Source organism: Cynocephalus volans, chromosome 8, assembly GCF_027409185.1.
Source record: "Cynocephalus volans isolate mCynVol1 chromosome 8, mCynVol1.pri, whole genome shotgun sequence".
Taxonomy (NCBI): domain Eukaryota; kingdom Metazoa; phylum Chordata; class Mammalia; order Dermoptera; family Cynocephalidae; genus Cynocephalus; species Cynocephalus volans.
In genome coordinates this window covers 113,872,446-113,884,925 of record NC_084467.1, presented here as the reverse complement: position 1 = coordinate 113,884,925, position 12,480 = coordinate 113,872,446, and the positions used below count along the sequence as shown (strand labels likewise).

Genomic DNA, 12,480 nt, shown 5'->3' with positions numbered 1-12,480 from the left:
AAACACTTACCCATAATCCTTCTGTCTAGGAATTAGTGTTTATAACATTAAGTGTTCTTCCTTTGATATTTTAGTGTGCCTATGGATTTTCTTTCTTTCTTTTTTTTTTGTTTGTGACCAGTAAAGGGATCCGTAACCCTTGGCTTGATGTTGCCTGCACCACGCTCAGCCAGTGAGCGCACAGGCCATCCCTATATAGGATCCGAACCCACAGCCTCGGCGCTCCCAGCACCGTGGCGCTCCCAGCGCCGCGGTGCCTCCCGAGTGAGCCACGGGGTCGGCCCTTGCCTATGGATTTTCTTGAGATATAATTCATATACCTTAAAATCCACCCTTTTAAATTGTACAATTCAGTGGTTTTTAGTATATTCACAAGGTTATGCAACCATCACCACTAATTTTATAACATTTCATGACCCCAAAAAGAAACTGTATGCATTAGCAGCCATTCTCCATTCCCCAAAACCCCTGGCAACCAATAGTCTACTTTATGTGCCAATGGATTTGCCTATTCTGGACATTGCATATAAATAGAATCATACTGTATGTGGCCGTTTGTCTGACTTTTCACTTAACATAATGTTTTCAAGATTTATTCATGTTGTGGCATATATCAGTATTTCATTCCTTTTGATGACTGAATAATATTTCATTATGTGTATCTCCCACGTTTTGGTTATCCACTTATGAGTTGATGAACATTTGGGTTATTTCCATTTTTTAGCTATTATGAATAATGCTTCTATGAACATTTGTATACAAGTTTTTGTGTAGAGATGTTTTCAGTTATTTTGGGTATATACCTAGGAGTGGGCTCACTGGGCCATATAGTAATTCTCTTTGTACACACACAAATACATCAGATGGAAGGGGTAGAAGAGATGGGAAGTGGATGGTGTAAATTGAAGCCTTGTCAGTGGAATTTTCTCAGTGGACCCTGAGACACTACAATAAAACTCAAGTTTTTAAAAATGATTGAACTTGTCCAATACTCTAATTTTACAGACCATAGAAAGGGTGCTCTTGATAATGAGAAGTGAGTTGTTCAAAGTCACACAGTTAGTGACAGAGTGGGAGAAGGACTCAGATCTGACTCCCATTCACAGAATCTTCCTCTGTTGAATCCAGCCTCTGAGGAATGCCTTGAAGCATCCCACATTCTTTACGCGTCTAAAATTCCAATATCAAGATCCATCGTTTAAAGCATATTTTTAAAGTAAAATTAATTTTATGGAAAAAAATTTACGGGGATGAAGGGACATGACATAATGAGTAACTGCGACAAGGTCTTACTGTGAAATGGCAATTTTGCTGTTTGGAAGTTTCTAGGAAGCGCTAACCGAAGGGAAATGCTGATACGGGGAAGCAAGATGAGAAATACTTTTCAGGTTTTAGTTCTTGGGTGGCTCAGAGCCTAGGGGCAGCTAGCTTGTGGGGGTAGGGCCATGTGCAACCCCTCTTGCTGACTTCTTTGCAGTATTTTCTTTCCCTCGCCTGCTCAACAGGCCCTCATACCCACAAGGCAAGTCCAAACTCCTCAGCCTGGCATGCATTCCGGGAGTTCGCATCTCTCTCCATGCTCCACCCCCTATATCCTGCAGTCCCACTCAAGATCCCAATCTTCCCGGGCTAGACTGAGTGCTCCCCGAAGTCAGGGTTCGTGTGTTACTCACCTTTTTATCCCCAGTACCAAAGGGACAGGTCCTGGCACACAGTGGTGGGTCAAAAAGTGTTGGATGAACCCACTGAAATCTCTCGTCTCTAGGCTTTTGTATGGGGAAATAACTGTTCCCGAAGGCTGAGTATTCATCCCTGCAAAATCACGGCAGAGGTACCACCTCCTCTGCCTGCACGGATCCCTCAGGCCACTCTCGATGCTTCCCTAGTTTTCCTTCCTCATATGTATACCCGGGACTAGCTCGGTGTAAGACCCAAACCTGTTCTCGTCATCTGAGAGGGCCACTTAGGACTGAAGTCCCTTGGCCGCTGAGGGACCGCAGGGAGGAAGGAGTTGGAACGCGCTCAGAACCTCCGAAAATGCGCCCGCCACGGGGCCCAGTTTCTATGACAACCATACCGCAAGTTGGCCTGCACAATCTTTCCGGACTCTGGTTCCTGTAGGCGTCTCTATGGTTTCAACAGCCTAGAAGGACCAAAGCGGCATTTCCGGGAAGATGGCGGCACCCAAGTCAGGTATGGCACATGTTTCCGCGGAGATGACCCCGCAGTGACGGTAAGGAGCTCCCTTCCCCCGAATGGTAACAGTTGGAGCACGTGAGAGCAGGAGAGTAGTTTTACTCACGTGACACTGCGGTGTGAGGGCTGAAAATTAAACCTTAAGAGGAAGAAAGCATAGGGAGAGGGTAGCCTACTCTTTAGGATCTCTGTAAGATGAGTGGCCCTGGGCCACTTCTCCTGAAAACTCACATTGACTGGAGAGGAGACAGTGCCCCAGGTTGTGCTCGCAGCCTCCGCAAAGACTGCGGCGCACGACCTGGGACCTGGTTGATTCTGTCTATAGTTGTCCATTGAAAGTCTGTTAAAGCGATTCTCATCTGTGTCATTCAGTGCAACGAGTAACAACTGAACGCATTCTCGGTTTCTGGCGCTGCATTAAGTACTCTGGGGTTGGGAAATAAAGCCCATCTCTGACTCCAGTGCGTGTAGTTCGAATTACTGCGACAAGGGATAGGCTGTGGTAAGTCTTACAGCAGAAGATACAAAGAGCTATAAGAGGCTGAAGAGTAGTGATTAAGAACACCAGTTCTGGAGTGCGTGAATACCGATCTTGGATTCACTACTTGCTAGCTTTTTGATTTGGGCAAAAATCAGTGCCTGTTTCCTCGTTTGTAAATTACTCATAATAACACCTCCCTAATAGGGTTGTTGGCAGGATTAAATGAGATAATCCATGTGAAGCAATTAGCAACAGGCTGGCATTGAGTAAATGTGCAACAAGTGTTAGACACAATTGTCATTATTATTGAAATCTGGGGGTTGACAGATACAGGTGACTTTTGAGAGGGGGCAGTTTTGAGGTGGCCCTAAAGGCCTCAGTGTTTGGATTTTACTTGTCTTACAGTATCAAGAAGCAAGGTAGGGCCGATTCTTCACTCAACAGTTTTCTGTTGGAACTCTTAGCAATCAGTTAGGTTTTCATGTTATCCTATCATTCCTTCTCAGTAGAAATGTGAGCAGAAATGTGAGTCATGCTGAATTTGCTCCTCTTCCTACTGAGAGACTGGTCACCATTCTTTTTGTCTTTTTCTTTTTTGATGGTCACCATTCTTAAACCATAACGTTTTGAAGGAGTGACTGTATTGTTGTGTCTGAATTTCTTAAAAGGATACTTACTCGACCTTCTTAAACTCAAATTAAAGTTGTACCCTTCAGAGTTGTCACTTTGGGAGGCTACAAGAGGCTACTAATGGTTCCAGTGGTGCCATTAGTCAGCTTTCGCAATGCTTGTAATAAATGAAATGTCCACAGATCTTAGTATACGTTAACTGTAGAGAATCATGTTAACGTTGGTAGTCTTAGTTTTGAATGTCTTGTGTATTAAGCCATCTTAACCATTTCAGAGGCAAATTTAGTATATGTATTAGATAATGCCATTCTGGGTCCAAAAGGAGGAATGTGTTAGTTACTGTAAAGAAATGCAACTAATTGGTGGTGTGACAGAAGGAGGATCACTCGGGAGTCAGGCAACTTGGGCTCACATTCCAGCTCCATCTCTTATAGCTGTGTAACCTTGGACAAGAAACCCAGGCCTTGTTTTCCTCATTTGTAAAATAAGGATAATACCTGTCTCACAGGACTGTCAAGATTAAATGAGATAATATGACAATATGTGTAATCCACCTGTTATGTATTAAATACACAATAAGGGGCTAGCCAGTTAGCTCCCTTGGTGAGAGTGTAGTGTTGATAACACCAAAGTCAAGGGTTCAGATCCCCTTACTGGCCAGCCACCAAAAGAAAAAAAAAGGCTTAACAAGAGTACCCTTCCTAAGCTTGACAGTTTCAAAAGGGGAGCTCCAACAAGACTGAAATTCAGCAGCAATGCAGGAGAAGTGTGTAGCCCCCACACCAATTGGACAATGTAAATGCTGAGGCATAGGTGCAGGATATTGGCTCTATTAAGTGGCATTATCTTATAACTCAGGTTAACAAGCACCTCATAGCTTTGTTTTTACAAGGTAATATATTTGGGAAGATGTTATCATGTACCAGTAAAGAGTGCAGACTCTGCAGACAAGATGCCTAGGTTTAAATTCTACACATATTAGCTGCATGACCTTGGGCAAGTTACCTCAACTCTTTAGGCCATAGTTTCCTCATTTGTAAAACAGGGATAATAATACATTCCTGAACAGGCTGGGGAGATTAAATGAAATAATCCATGTAAAGCCTTAGCACATCCTGGCAGGGGTTGAGCTCTCCATAAATTTAGTTTTCTGTATTCATACCAGTCCTCCTTGACTTCTTGATATGTTGATGTTGGCCTCTCTGTAGCCAGACAAGGAGCTCCCGAAAGACCAGGCCTCCTCCTTTCTCTGTCTCTCCCCAGGGCTCAGGAAAGAGAATTCTTATAAGAACAGTCAGGATGGAATTGATAGCTGCCTTGGGCATTTTCTTCTTTCCACCTAAAAGGATGATATCACCTCTTCTTCCCTGGTGAGACCCTGAGGACAGACACTCTTTTCTTCACCATGAGTGTCACCCCAGAAGTCAAGAGTCGTGGGATGAAGTTTGCCGAGGAGCAGCTGCTAAAGCATGGATGGACTCAAGGTGATCCTCATGGGGCCTTTCCACACACCCCAACTCTCTGCCTACCCTCTGCCGGGGGGAAAGGCATCATCCTTGATTTCTTTCCCCCATGTAATCCATTCAGTTGAAGGAAGAAAAACTAGTTTAAAGGGAAATTTGCAAAGAAATTTTCTGACTTTTCCAGAAAAGGGGAGAATGGAAGAAATTTGATAGTAGATAATGAGGAAGAAGTGGTTGGGAGGACTGGGGGAAGAATGAAGCAACATGGCCTCTTCCCCTAAGGAATTATGAAGGAAGAGGTAGTCCAGGTCCAGACAAAGACAGGGAGACTACATGGAGTGGTACTGGAAGGAGGAGCTGGCAGGACTTCCAAGACGGGCGGAGTATGCCCCAATGCTGAGTATGTGGAATCCTGGGGCGGGGGGTGCCTAAGGGCTCAGGGCAGGCAGCGGGATAAGCCAAGTCACTCACTGTACTCTGCAGGCAAAGGCCTGGGCCGCAAGGAGAATGGCATCACCCAGGCCCTCAGGGTGACGCTGAAGCAGGACACTCATGGGGTAAGACTGAGCAGGCTGAGGGAGGTCAGTGTGGATGGGAGAGGGGGACCCTTGAGGGCAGGCAGGGCAGGTACTCAGAGCTCATACTTATTCCCCTGCCAGGTGGGACATGACCCTGCTAAGGAATTCACAAACCACTGGTGGAATGAGCTCTTCAACAAGACTGCAGCCAACTTGGTAGTGGAAACTGGGCAGGTATGAGCTCTCAAAGATACACACATGAAACATGAGGACCTGGGATGTGTGGGAGTGGGGAGACATGGTATGTCACCCACTCACTGATACTTCCCTACAGGATGGAGTACAGATAAGGCGCCTTTCTAAGGAGACCACCCGTCATAATCATCCTAAGCCCAGCTTGCTGTATCAGAAGTTTGTGAAGGTATTAGAGGCTGGGGGTGACAGAGTCCATCCTTTTTTCCTTCCCTGGTCTCCTCTGGGGCCTGAACAATTACCTTATATGCCCTACCATTTCTCAGGACTGTCCTAACATAGTGGGATCCTGTGACCACCTGTGATCAACCTTGGTGTTGCTCACTTAGACTGCCCAGACAATCAGCCAGAATTGAGATCTTCAGGGTCCACACATCCCTGCCGTCTGCTGAGGGAGTAGCAATAGGGAGTGGGAGGTAGGGCGCAGTCCTCAAGTCAGGAGCTGCCAGATTTGGGGGTAGGGAGTGTCTAATTCAAAGGACTTAGAAACCAGAGGAGACCTGAGATTATCTGGTCCATCCTCCTTATTTTGGTGTGGGTTTTTTTTTTTTTGCTGTTTTTTTGTTTTTTGTGGCTGGTCAGTACAGGGACCTGAACCTGTGACCTTGGTGTTATAAAGCTGCACTCTAACCAACTGAGCTAACCAGCCAGTTCCCGTCCTCTTTATTTTGCAGATGTCTCCTAAAGGGTGAAATATGTCTTGCTGAAAAGCCCACAGTTGGCTGGTAATGGCAGACAGGATTAGAACCCAGGTTTTTAGACTCCCACTTTCTACTGTACCAATAAAAGGGACCTAAAATTTAATGATCATCTGTCATGTGCTAAGGGCTTTACATGTTATCTAGCACACCTTTCCCATTTCTCTACATCTCTGTTGCCATCTACTACCCCAGTTTGGGCCTCCATCATCTCTTGCCTAATTTCTTTAACCACCTCCTCACCTCTAGTCTCACTCCCCTCCCCAGTCAGTCCATCCTCTACAAAGCTTCCAGAGTGTTCTCTCTAAAACACAAATTTCACCATGTCACCGGCTCCTCTTGGACCTAGAATGACACAGTCCAGATTTATCAAACTGGCTTAGGTGGCACTTCATGCCTTGTCCCTGCCTTCATCTCCAGCCTCATCTCTTGCCAGGACAGTGACACTTTAGCCAAATGGAACCTTTTTTTTTTCGTTGAAGGCACCATGTTCTTCCACCTGCAGGTTTTTGCACATGCTATTCCCTCTGCCTGGGACATTCTTCAACCTTTCTCCCTTTACCTGCTGACTTTTTCTTGTCTTTCAGAGCTCAGCTTATATATCAGTTACTTTTAGAAACCATTACCAAACCCTAAAGTCTGAGTTGAATACCCTTCCTCTAGCACAGGCAACACTTCTGTCATAATTGCCTATGTTCTGCCATATTCCCTTCCCCTCACCATGTAGATTCCATCCGGGCTGGACCCTTCTCATTCTTATACCACTCTGTATCCCCGTCTCCTTGGCCCATAACAGATTCTCAATCTGGTTAAATGAAGTTACTGTGAATAAGTACTGTGGTGAGGGGAAGGGGGGGCTCCATCTTTATTGTCAGTTACTGGCACTTGTCCCACTGTGAGGACCTGATGACCCAGAGCATTTCCTCTTTCTTGTTCTGCCCAGCAGCAGCTGAGGGCCAGAAGGGCCAAGGCTGCTTTACCTCCCAGCAACTGCAGCTCACCTCCTGCCCAAGTTGAAGTATGCAGGGTGGCATATCTCTATGCCTCTGCAAGGAGCAGTGTTGGGGGCTGGTAAATTCCTGCCTAGGGCTGTGAGTTCCCAGGGGGGGGCTTCTATGAGGGAAGATGGGTGGCAGTGGTGTTGAATAGGTCTCGTCCACCCCCGTGATCCCTCCTTCTAGACGGCCACACTGACTTCAGGTGGAGAGAAGCCAGATAAAGACTTGGAGAGCTGCAGTGATGATGACAACCAGGCAATCAAGCCCCCAAATATGTGAGACTTCTATTTAGCACTGGGGGTATGTGGGAGGAGATGCCCTGAGATCTCAAGAGAAAAGACCTAAGTCCAATGCTTGACTGTGGGCTTCTTGGCAGGGTGGTAGGGGGAGTATTTAGAACTATGTTGTACTAATCTTTGTATCCCTAGCACCTCAAAAAGTGCCAGGTCCTGAACAAGAATTGTGTTGAAGGAATGTTTTAGAGGGGAGGACAGGTCAAGCCTTTCCACCAGATCTCTTTTAACTGCTGATCTCCCCCACTAACACAGTCTGACTGATGAGATGCTGCTCCAAGCCTGTGAGGGACGAACAGCACACAAGTAAGTAGTGGTCAGCTCTTTTGGCTCCCTTCTATTCTGCCCGCCCTTGACAGTGGCCTGTGCCACCTCAATTCCTTTCAACCCAGGGAAATGATTCCCAGCATCTCCCCATCTACTGCCTGAAGATAGGCATCCCTCACACACACCCCCATCCACCCCCATCAACTTTCCCTGCAGGCCCAAGGATTAAGCCTATTTTTCCTGATACCCTCACTTTGACTTGGACTCTATCTATTCCAGGGCTGCCCGTCTTGGGATCACAATGAAGGCCAAGCTCGCTCGACTAGAGGCCCAGGAGCAGGCCTTCCTGGCTCATCTCAAAGGCCAGGACCCTGGAGCCCCTCAACCACAGTCTGAGAGCCAGCCCCCCCAAAAAAAGAAAAAGAAAAGGAAGCAGAAAGAGGAGGAAGAGGTTACAGCAACTGAAAGGAATGCAGATGAGGAGCACCCAGAACACACTGACCAGAGCATCAGGAAAAGCAAGACAAAGAAAAGGCGACATCAAGAAGAAAAGGTCTCAGATGAGAAAGAGGGAACAACTGTAGGGAATGAGGAGGAAGAGGCTGCAGGAACAAGTGGGCTTGGGAAATTGAAGAGCAGAGAGCAAGCCAATCAGTCCCTCAGGAAAAGGAAGAAAAAGAAGAGGCAGCTACATGAAGAGGAGGTGAGAGTGGGGGTCCTGGATGGAGAAAGAGGTAAGGAGGCTGCAGGTGGTATCAGGATAGAGGAGGCGGAGAGCAAAACATATACTGCCCCATGCGGCAGAAGCAAGAAGAGGTGGCAGATTGAGGAGGACCTGAACACAGAGGACAAAGAAGTAGAGGAGACCGTATCAGATGGTGGGACCAGGGAAGCAGAAAGCAGAGCAGGCAGTGACAGAAGAAGCAGGAAAAGCAAGAAGAAAAGATGGCAACATCAAGATGAGGAGGTGGTCTTGGATGTAAGGAATGAAGGAGATGAGGAGGATGGCAGGACTAGGGAAGTAGAGAGCGGAGCATGCACTGGCTCTAGCAGCAGAGGTAAGAAGAGGAGGCAGCAGCATCATCCAGAGGAGGAAAGAGCTGGAGTCAACACTGACCACAGAGCCAAAAAGAAGAAACAGAAAAAGAGACATTGAAGGTCTGGTCAAGGTGGGGCTCAATCAGAGCCTTTTCCTTAGTTGAAGCCTCAGAGACATGGGTCGATGCAGGTGTTCTGCACTCCCTTAAATGAGGAATTCCTCCTAAGTTGGAAACTGAGCTCTGGAACATCAGTCTGCTGAAGAGAGAGCAGCAGTGCCATGCCTTAGTTGAGGGAGTGGGCATAGTCCCCTCTACAGCTTCTAACCCAGAGATCATGAACTCAGGTACCTGTAGGAACCCAGCAGCTAAGGGACAAAGAATGCTGGGGACTGTGGTAACAAGGATGCAGACACCCTTTGAAGGGGCATCGCTGCTAAAAGAAACTGAAAATGCAAACTTTTGTGAAATGTCCTGATTTTTAAATATTGTGAAACCTAAGAAAAACAATATATTTAGGTCTATTGGCTAGATTCAGCCTACAGGTTGCCAGTTTCTAATGCCATACTGAATGTTTGAATAAACATCAGCTTGTGCTCCTAGCCTACAGATAAGTCCTGACTGGCATTTCCATTACTAGCTTGGGAAGGTCCTGAATACAAATTACATTTTCCTTGGAGGACTTTGAAAAAATCCCTTCTGTTAACCTCTTGTAGTTTTGCTATATGGATTAAGTGGAAGTAGCTAAGACGTCATCCAGCTCCCTGTCTGCATCCCACATGGAAAAGAATCACTCATGTGTAAAAGACAGCACACCTCCTATGGTATCTAACAATTTTCATTGCTTCCAGATGCTGTAGCACCCTCTCTTGCCTGTTCTGTTTCCCCCGGAGAGACAGCACCACTATTCAGGGTTGTTCTCTGGCTCCCACCATCCACTAACCTTTATTGCCAGAAGAGCTCCCAGGACTCCACAGTTCCGGGAGAGAGAGGCATTAAGTCTTTATTGGGAAGAATGCCCACCCACCTTCCCTTACTGTAGACGATAGACACACTCAGTGCCGGGGTAGGATGGCAGGTTCAGCTGGTATTTCTTTTCCAGAGCAGGTGGTACAAAACGACCCCCCAAGTAATGGTAGCGACCGGTAAACTGGGTTGCAGACATTTTGGGTGCCGTCAAGGAGATGAGCAAGTCTGGCTGGATCCCTCCAGAGTTTCCCTTCTCCACATCCCATCCTGAAAAGAGGGTACTATTCACAAAGAGGCCAGATGTCTAGGCCCCCTCTGCACCTTGCTTTACCCCAGCCTTAAAGGAGTGGAAAGCCCCCTCAGTTCCCACCTGAGGAACTCTTATCCTAGGAGCTCCATGTACCCTTGGGCTTTAATTTTTTCATAGGGCCAACATGTTAAGGGGGCTTCTGAACTCTTTGCTCCTCAGCCCTAATGTGGGCTCTGGAAAGCTGTGTTCTACCCCTCTAGACTCAAACTGTTTTAGACTTGGTCTGACCCGTGGCACAAGAATCAGGACTCTTCAGTATCAGCCTCGAGACAGGGTAGGGCCCCGATCCCCTCCAATCTCTGGGTCCCAGAACCTGAGGGAATGTCAATGCTGGCAATGGGCACAGTGAGTCCATTCAGAACATTCAGGATGCTGTGGAATGGTTCCCGAACATCGCCCTTGAAGCTGAAACCAAAGATGGCATCCACCACCAGCTCATACAGCTCATCAATCATTGTGGGCTGTGGTGGAACAGGAAAAGGAAAGGATGTCAGAGCCAGCTGGTGCACAATGAGCCTTAACGGGAGAGGGCTATCCTCTGCATACATGGACCATTCACAGAGGGACAAATATGACTGTATCTCATTCAGAGGGCATCCTGAGGCCTAGAGCAAACATGAGTTGGTCACTGATCCAGACCAAGCTGAGTCAACACATTTTCTGTTCTGAGTGCCTGCTTGCCACTGGGGAGGCACAGTGTGGGATGGCCTGAGACTGGAAGTCAGGAGGGCCAGATTCTGGTCTCAGCTCTGTCATGATCCGATTCTATGACTTTGAGCAAACCACTTCTCCGTACCTTGATATCTTCATCTGTAAAATGTATTAAGAAATTTTTTTTAAATCTCAAATTTCTCACCCCTAAATCCATATATCTGCAGCAACGGTTTAGGATGAGGCAGTCACTCTAGCCCCGGAGAGGGGCAGATCATGTTTACAGCATGCTAGGGAAGAGGACCTGACTGTAGAGTGGAAGAAGTGACCAGGGAAGATGAAGGGGAAAGGAAGCTTTAGAGAAGGTGGTGTTGGGGACTCATGGAGCACATCTTATGGAGGAGGAGGAGAAGGCTATTACTCCCCTTCTATTCCAATATCCTTTATGCACCTTCTGTGTCAGGCACCAAATCAATGAGTTCAGCCTGGAAACATGGAGGAAGAACACAGCACAGGCAGATGGGGAGATGGGGTATTGAACTGGGGCTACCTACCTCTGTGGGCATTTCACCAAGGAAAGGGATGTCCATTTTCTGACACTGAGTCACCAGCGCAGTGAAGAGTGACTTGTTAGGCCTTTTGGGATAATAGATGGTTGGCTCGTAGCCCTTGGAGGAAAGGAAAGTGGCAATTCAGCAGCCCCAGACCACGGAATCCTCACACTCTCCCCACGGCCCTCCCCACATACTTACAAAGAGCTTGAGGTGTCTAGCACAGACCAAGCCATCTCCTCCATTATTCCCGGGGCCACAGATGACCAGGACAGTAGGGGGGCTCCTGGACATAGACGTGGTGGGGTATGCCTGAAGGTAGAATCAATGGGGTTTCAGAGGAGTTTCAGGCAGTAACATCAGGTTAGCCCAGCTGTCTCTCCCACCCCTTTGTGCCTAGGCCAGGGGGGCTTGGGCAGTGACTCCTCCCCCGCTCCTCCCAAAGGTCGAGAGTTGCGCCACTGACCTTGGCAATGGCTGTGGCACAGCTCAGCCCCGCCAGCTCCATAAGTTGGTCCACGCTGAACTGGTACTCGTTAAATAGCTCCTCGTCCACGGCCTGGGCCTCCTCCTGGCTGAGGGAAACCCTTGGCCTGAGTCCCCGCCCCTCGGATGCTCCGCCGCGCTGGCGGCGCGACTGTCCCGGGTCCCTCCCCCTGGAGGGACAGCAGTCTACCTGAGTCCCGCGCCCCGCGTGCCTGCCCGACACCTAGCCTACCTCAGGTACTTGATCGCTGTGCTCGCCATGACCTCTGAGTCCCCGCAGCCGCCCGAGTTCAGTCGCTGCGGCCCCCACCAGGTGGGTCCCACGCGGCAGGCGGAGACCTGGCTTGTGATCCGCAGCAGGCGCGAGCTCGCAACCACCAGCCCGAGCCCCAGCAGCGTCCGCAGCCCAGACATGCAGCTAGTTCAGCGCGCGCGCCCCCGGCCCGGCCCGCCCCAGCCCCGGCGCATGCGCGACGCTCGCCCCGCCCCCGGCAAGGCCGGCCGGCACGCACCAGTTCCGGAAGTGGCCCAGGGCCGGACGGTGTGAGCTGGACTCCCAGATTCTGGGTTCTTTGCATCACGCCGGCAGGTTCCGAGTACCCTCCCACCCGGGCTTGGGCTCCCATGCACCTTCCCTTGCAGCCTGGATCCCAGCCTTTCCCGAGAGCATTACAGATTGC

At 48.5% G+C, this 12,480-nt stretch overlaps 2 protein-coding genes across 4 annotated transcripts; one reads left to right on the top strand and one right to left on the bottom strand.

The window, feature by feature from the left end:
* The first annotated feature begins 2,167 nt into the window (after nt 1-2,167).
* Nucleotides 2,168-9,511, top strand: LOC134383543 (G patch domain-containing protein 4). Of its 3 annotated transcripts, none has more exons than XM_063104708.1 (8): nt 2,168-2,233; nt 4,571-4,791; nt 5,254-5,327; nt 5,430-5,522; nt 5,623-5,709; nt 7,420-7,511; nt 7,785-7,835; nt 8,076-9,508. In XM_063104708.1, the coding sequence occupies exons 2-8, from the start codon at nt 4,713-4,715 to the stop codon at nt 8,950-8,952; spliced, it is 1,353 nt and encodes a 450-aa protein (XP_062960778.1). In that variant the 5' UTR covers nt 2,168-2,233; nt 4,571-4,712; the 3' UTR covers nt 8,953-9,508. The 3 variants fall into 3 exon arrangements, with proteins under 3 accessions (XP_062960778.1, XP_062960777.1, XP_062960779.1); XM_063104707.1 differs by having other exon boundaries at nt 2,169-2,233; nt 4,654-4,791; XM_063104709.1 differs by lacking the exon at nt 5,623-5,709 and having other exon boundaries at nt 2,169-2,233; nt 4,654-4,791; nt 8,076-9,511.
* Nucleotides 9,512-9,810: 299 nt separating this feature from the next.
* Nucleotides 9,811-12,253, bottom strand: NAXE (NAD(P)HX epimerase). Its single transcript, XM_063105493.1, has 6 exons — nt 12,033-12,253; nt 11,781-11,889; nt 11,516-11,626; nt 11,318-11,431; nt 10,426-10,573; nt 9,811-10,069 (listed from the first exon to the last, which is right to left on the bottom strand). Exons 1-6 carry the CDS (start codon nt 12,212-12,214, stop codon nt 9,867-9,869), a joined length of 867 nt encoding a protein of 288 aa, XP_062961563.1. The 5' UTR covers nt 12,215-12,253; the 3' UTR covers nt 9,811-9,866.
* Nucleotides 12,254-12,480: the final 227 nt, after the last annotated feature.

Bases quoted from the DNA above. Each gene is read 5' to 3' on its own strand.
- LOC134383543 (XM_063104708.1), top strand. From the start codon at position 4,713: ATGAGTGTCACCCCAGAAGTCAAGAGTCGTGGGATGAAGTTTGCCGAG. The intron at 5,523-5,622 runs GTATGAGCTCTC...ACTTCCCTACAG, and splicing joins TGGTAGTGGAAACTGGGCAG to GATGGAGTACAGATAAGGCG. The intron at 7,512-7,784 runs GTGAGACTTCTA...CCACTAACACAG, and splicing joins GCAATCAAGCCCCCAAATAT to TCTGACTGATGAGATGCTGC.
- NAXE (XM_063105493.1), bottom strand. From the start codon at position 12,214: ATGTCTGGGCTGCGGACGCTGCTGGGGCTCGGGCTGGTGGTTGCGAGC. The intron at 11,890-12,032 runs GTAGGCTAGGTG...GGTTTCCCTCAG, and splicing joins ACAGCGATCAAGTACCTGAG to CCAGGAGGAGGCCCAGGCCG. The intron at 11,432-11,515 runs GTAAGTATGTGG...CTTTCCTCCAAG, and splicing joins CTAGACACCTCAAGCTCTTT to GGCTACGAGCCAACCATCTA.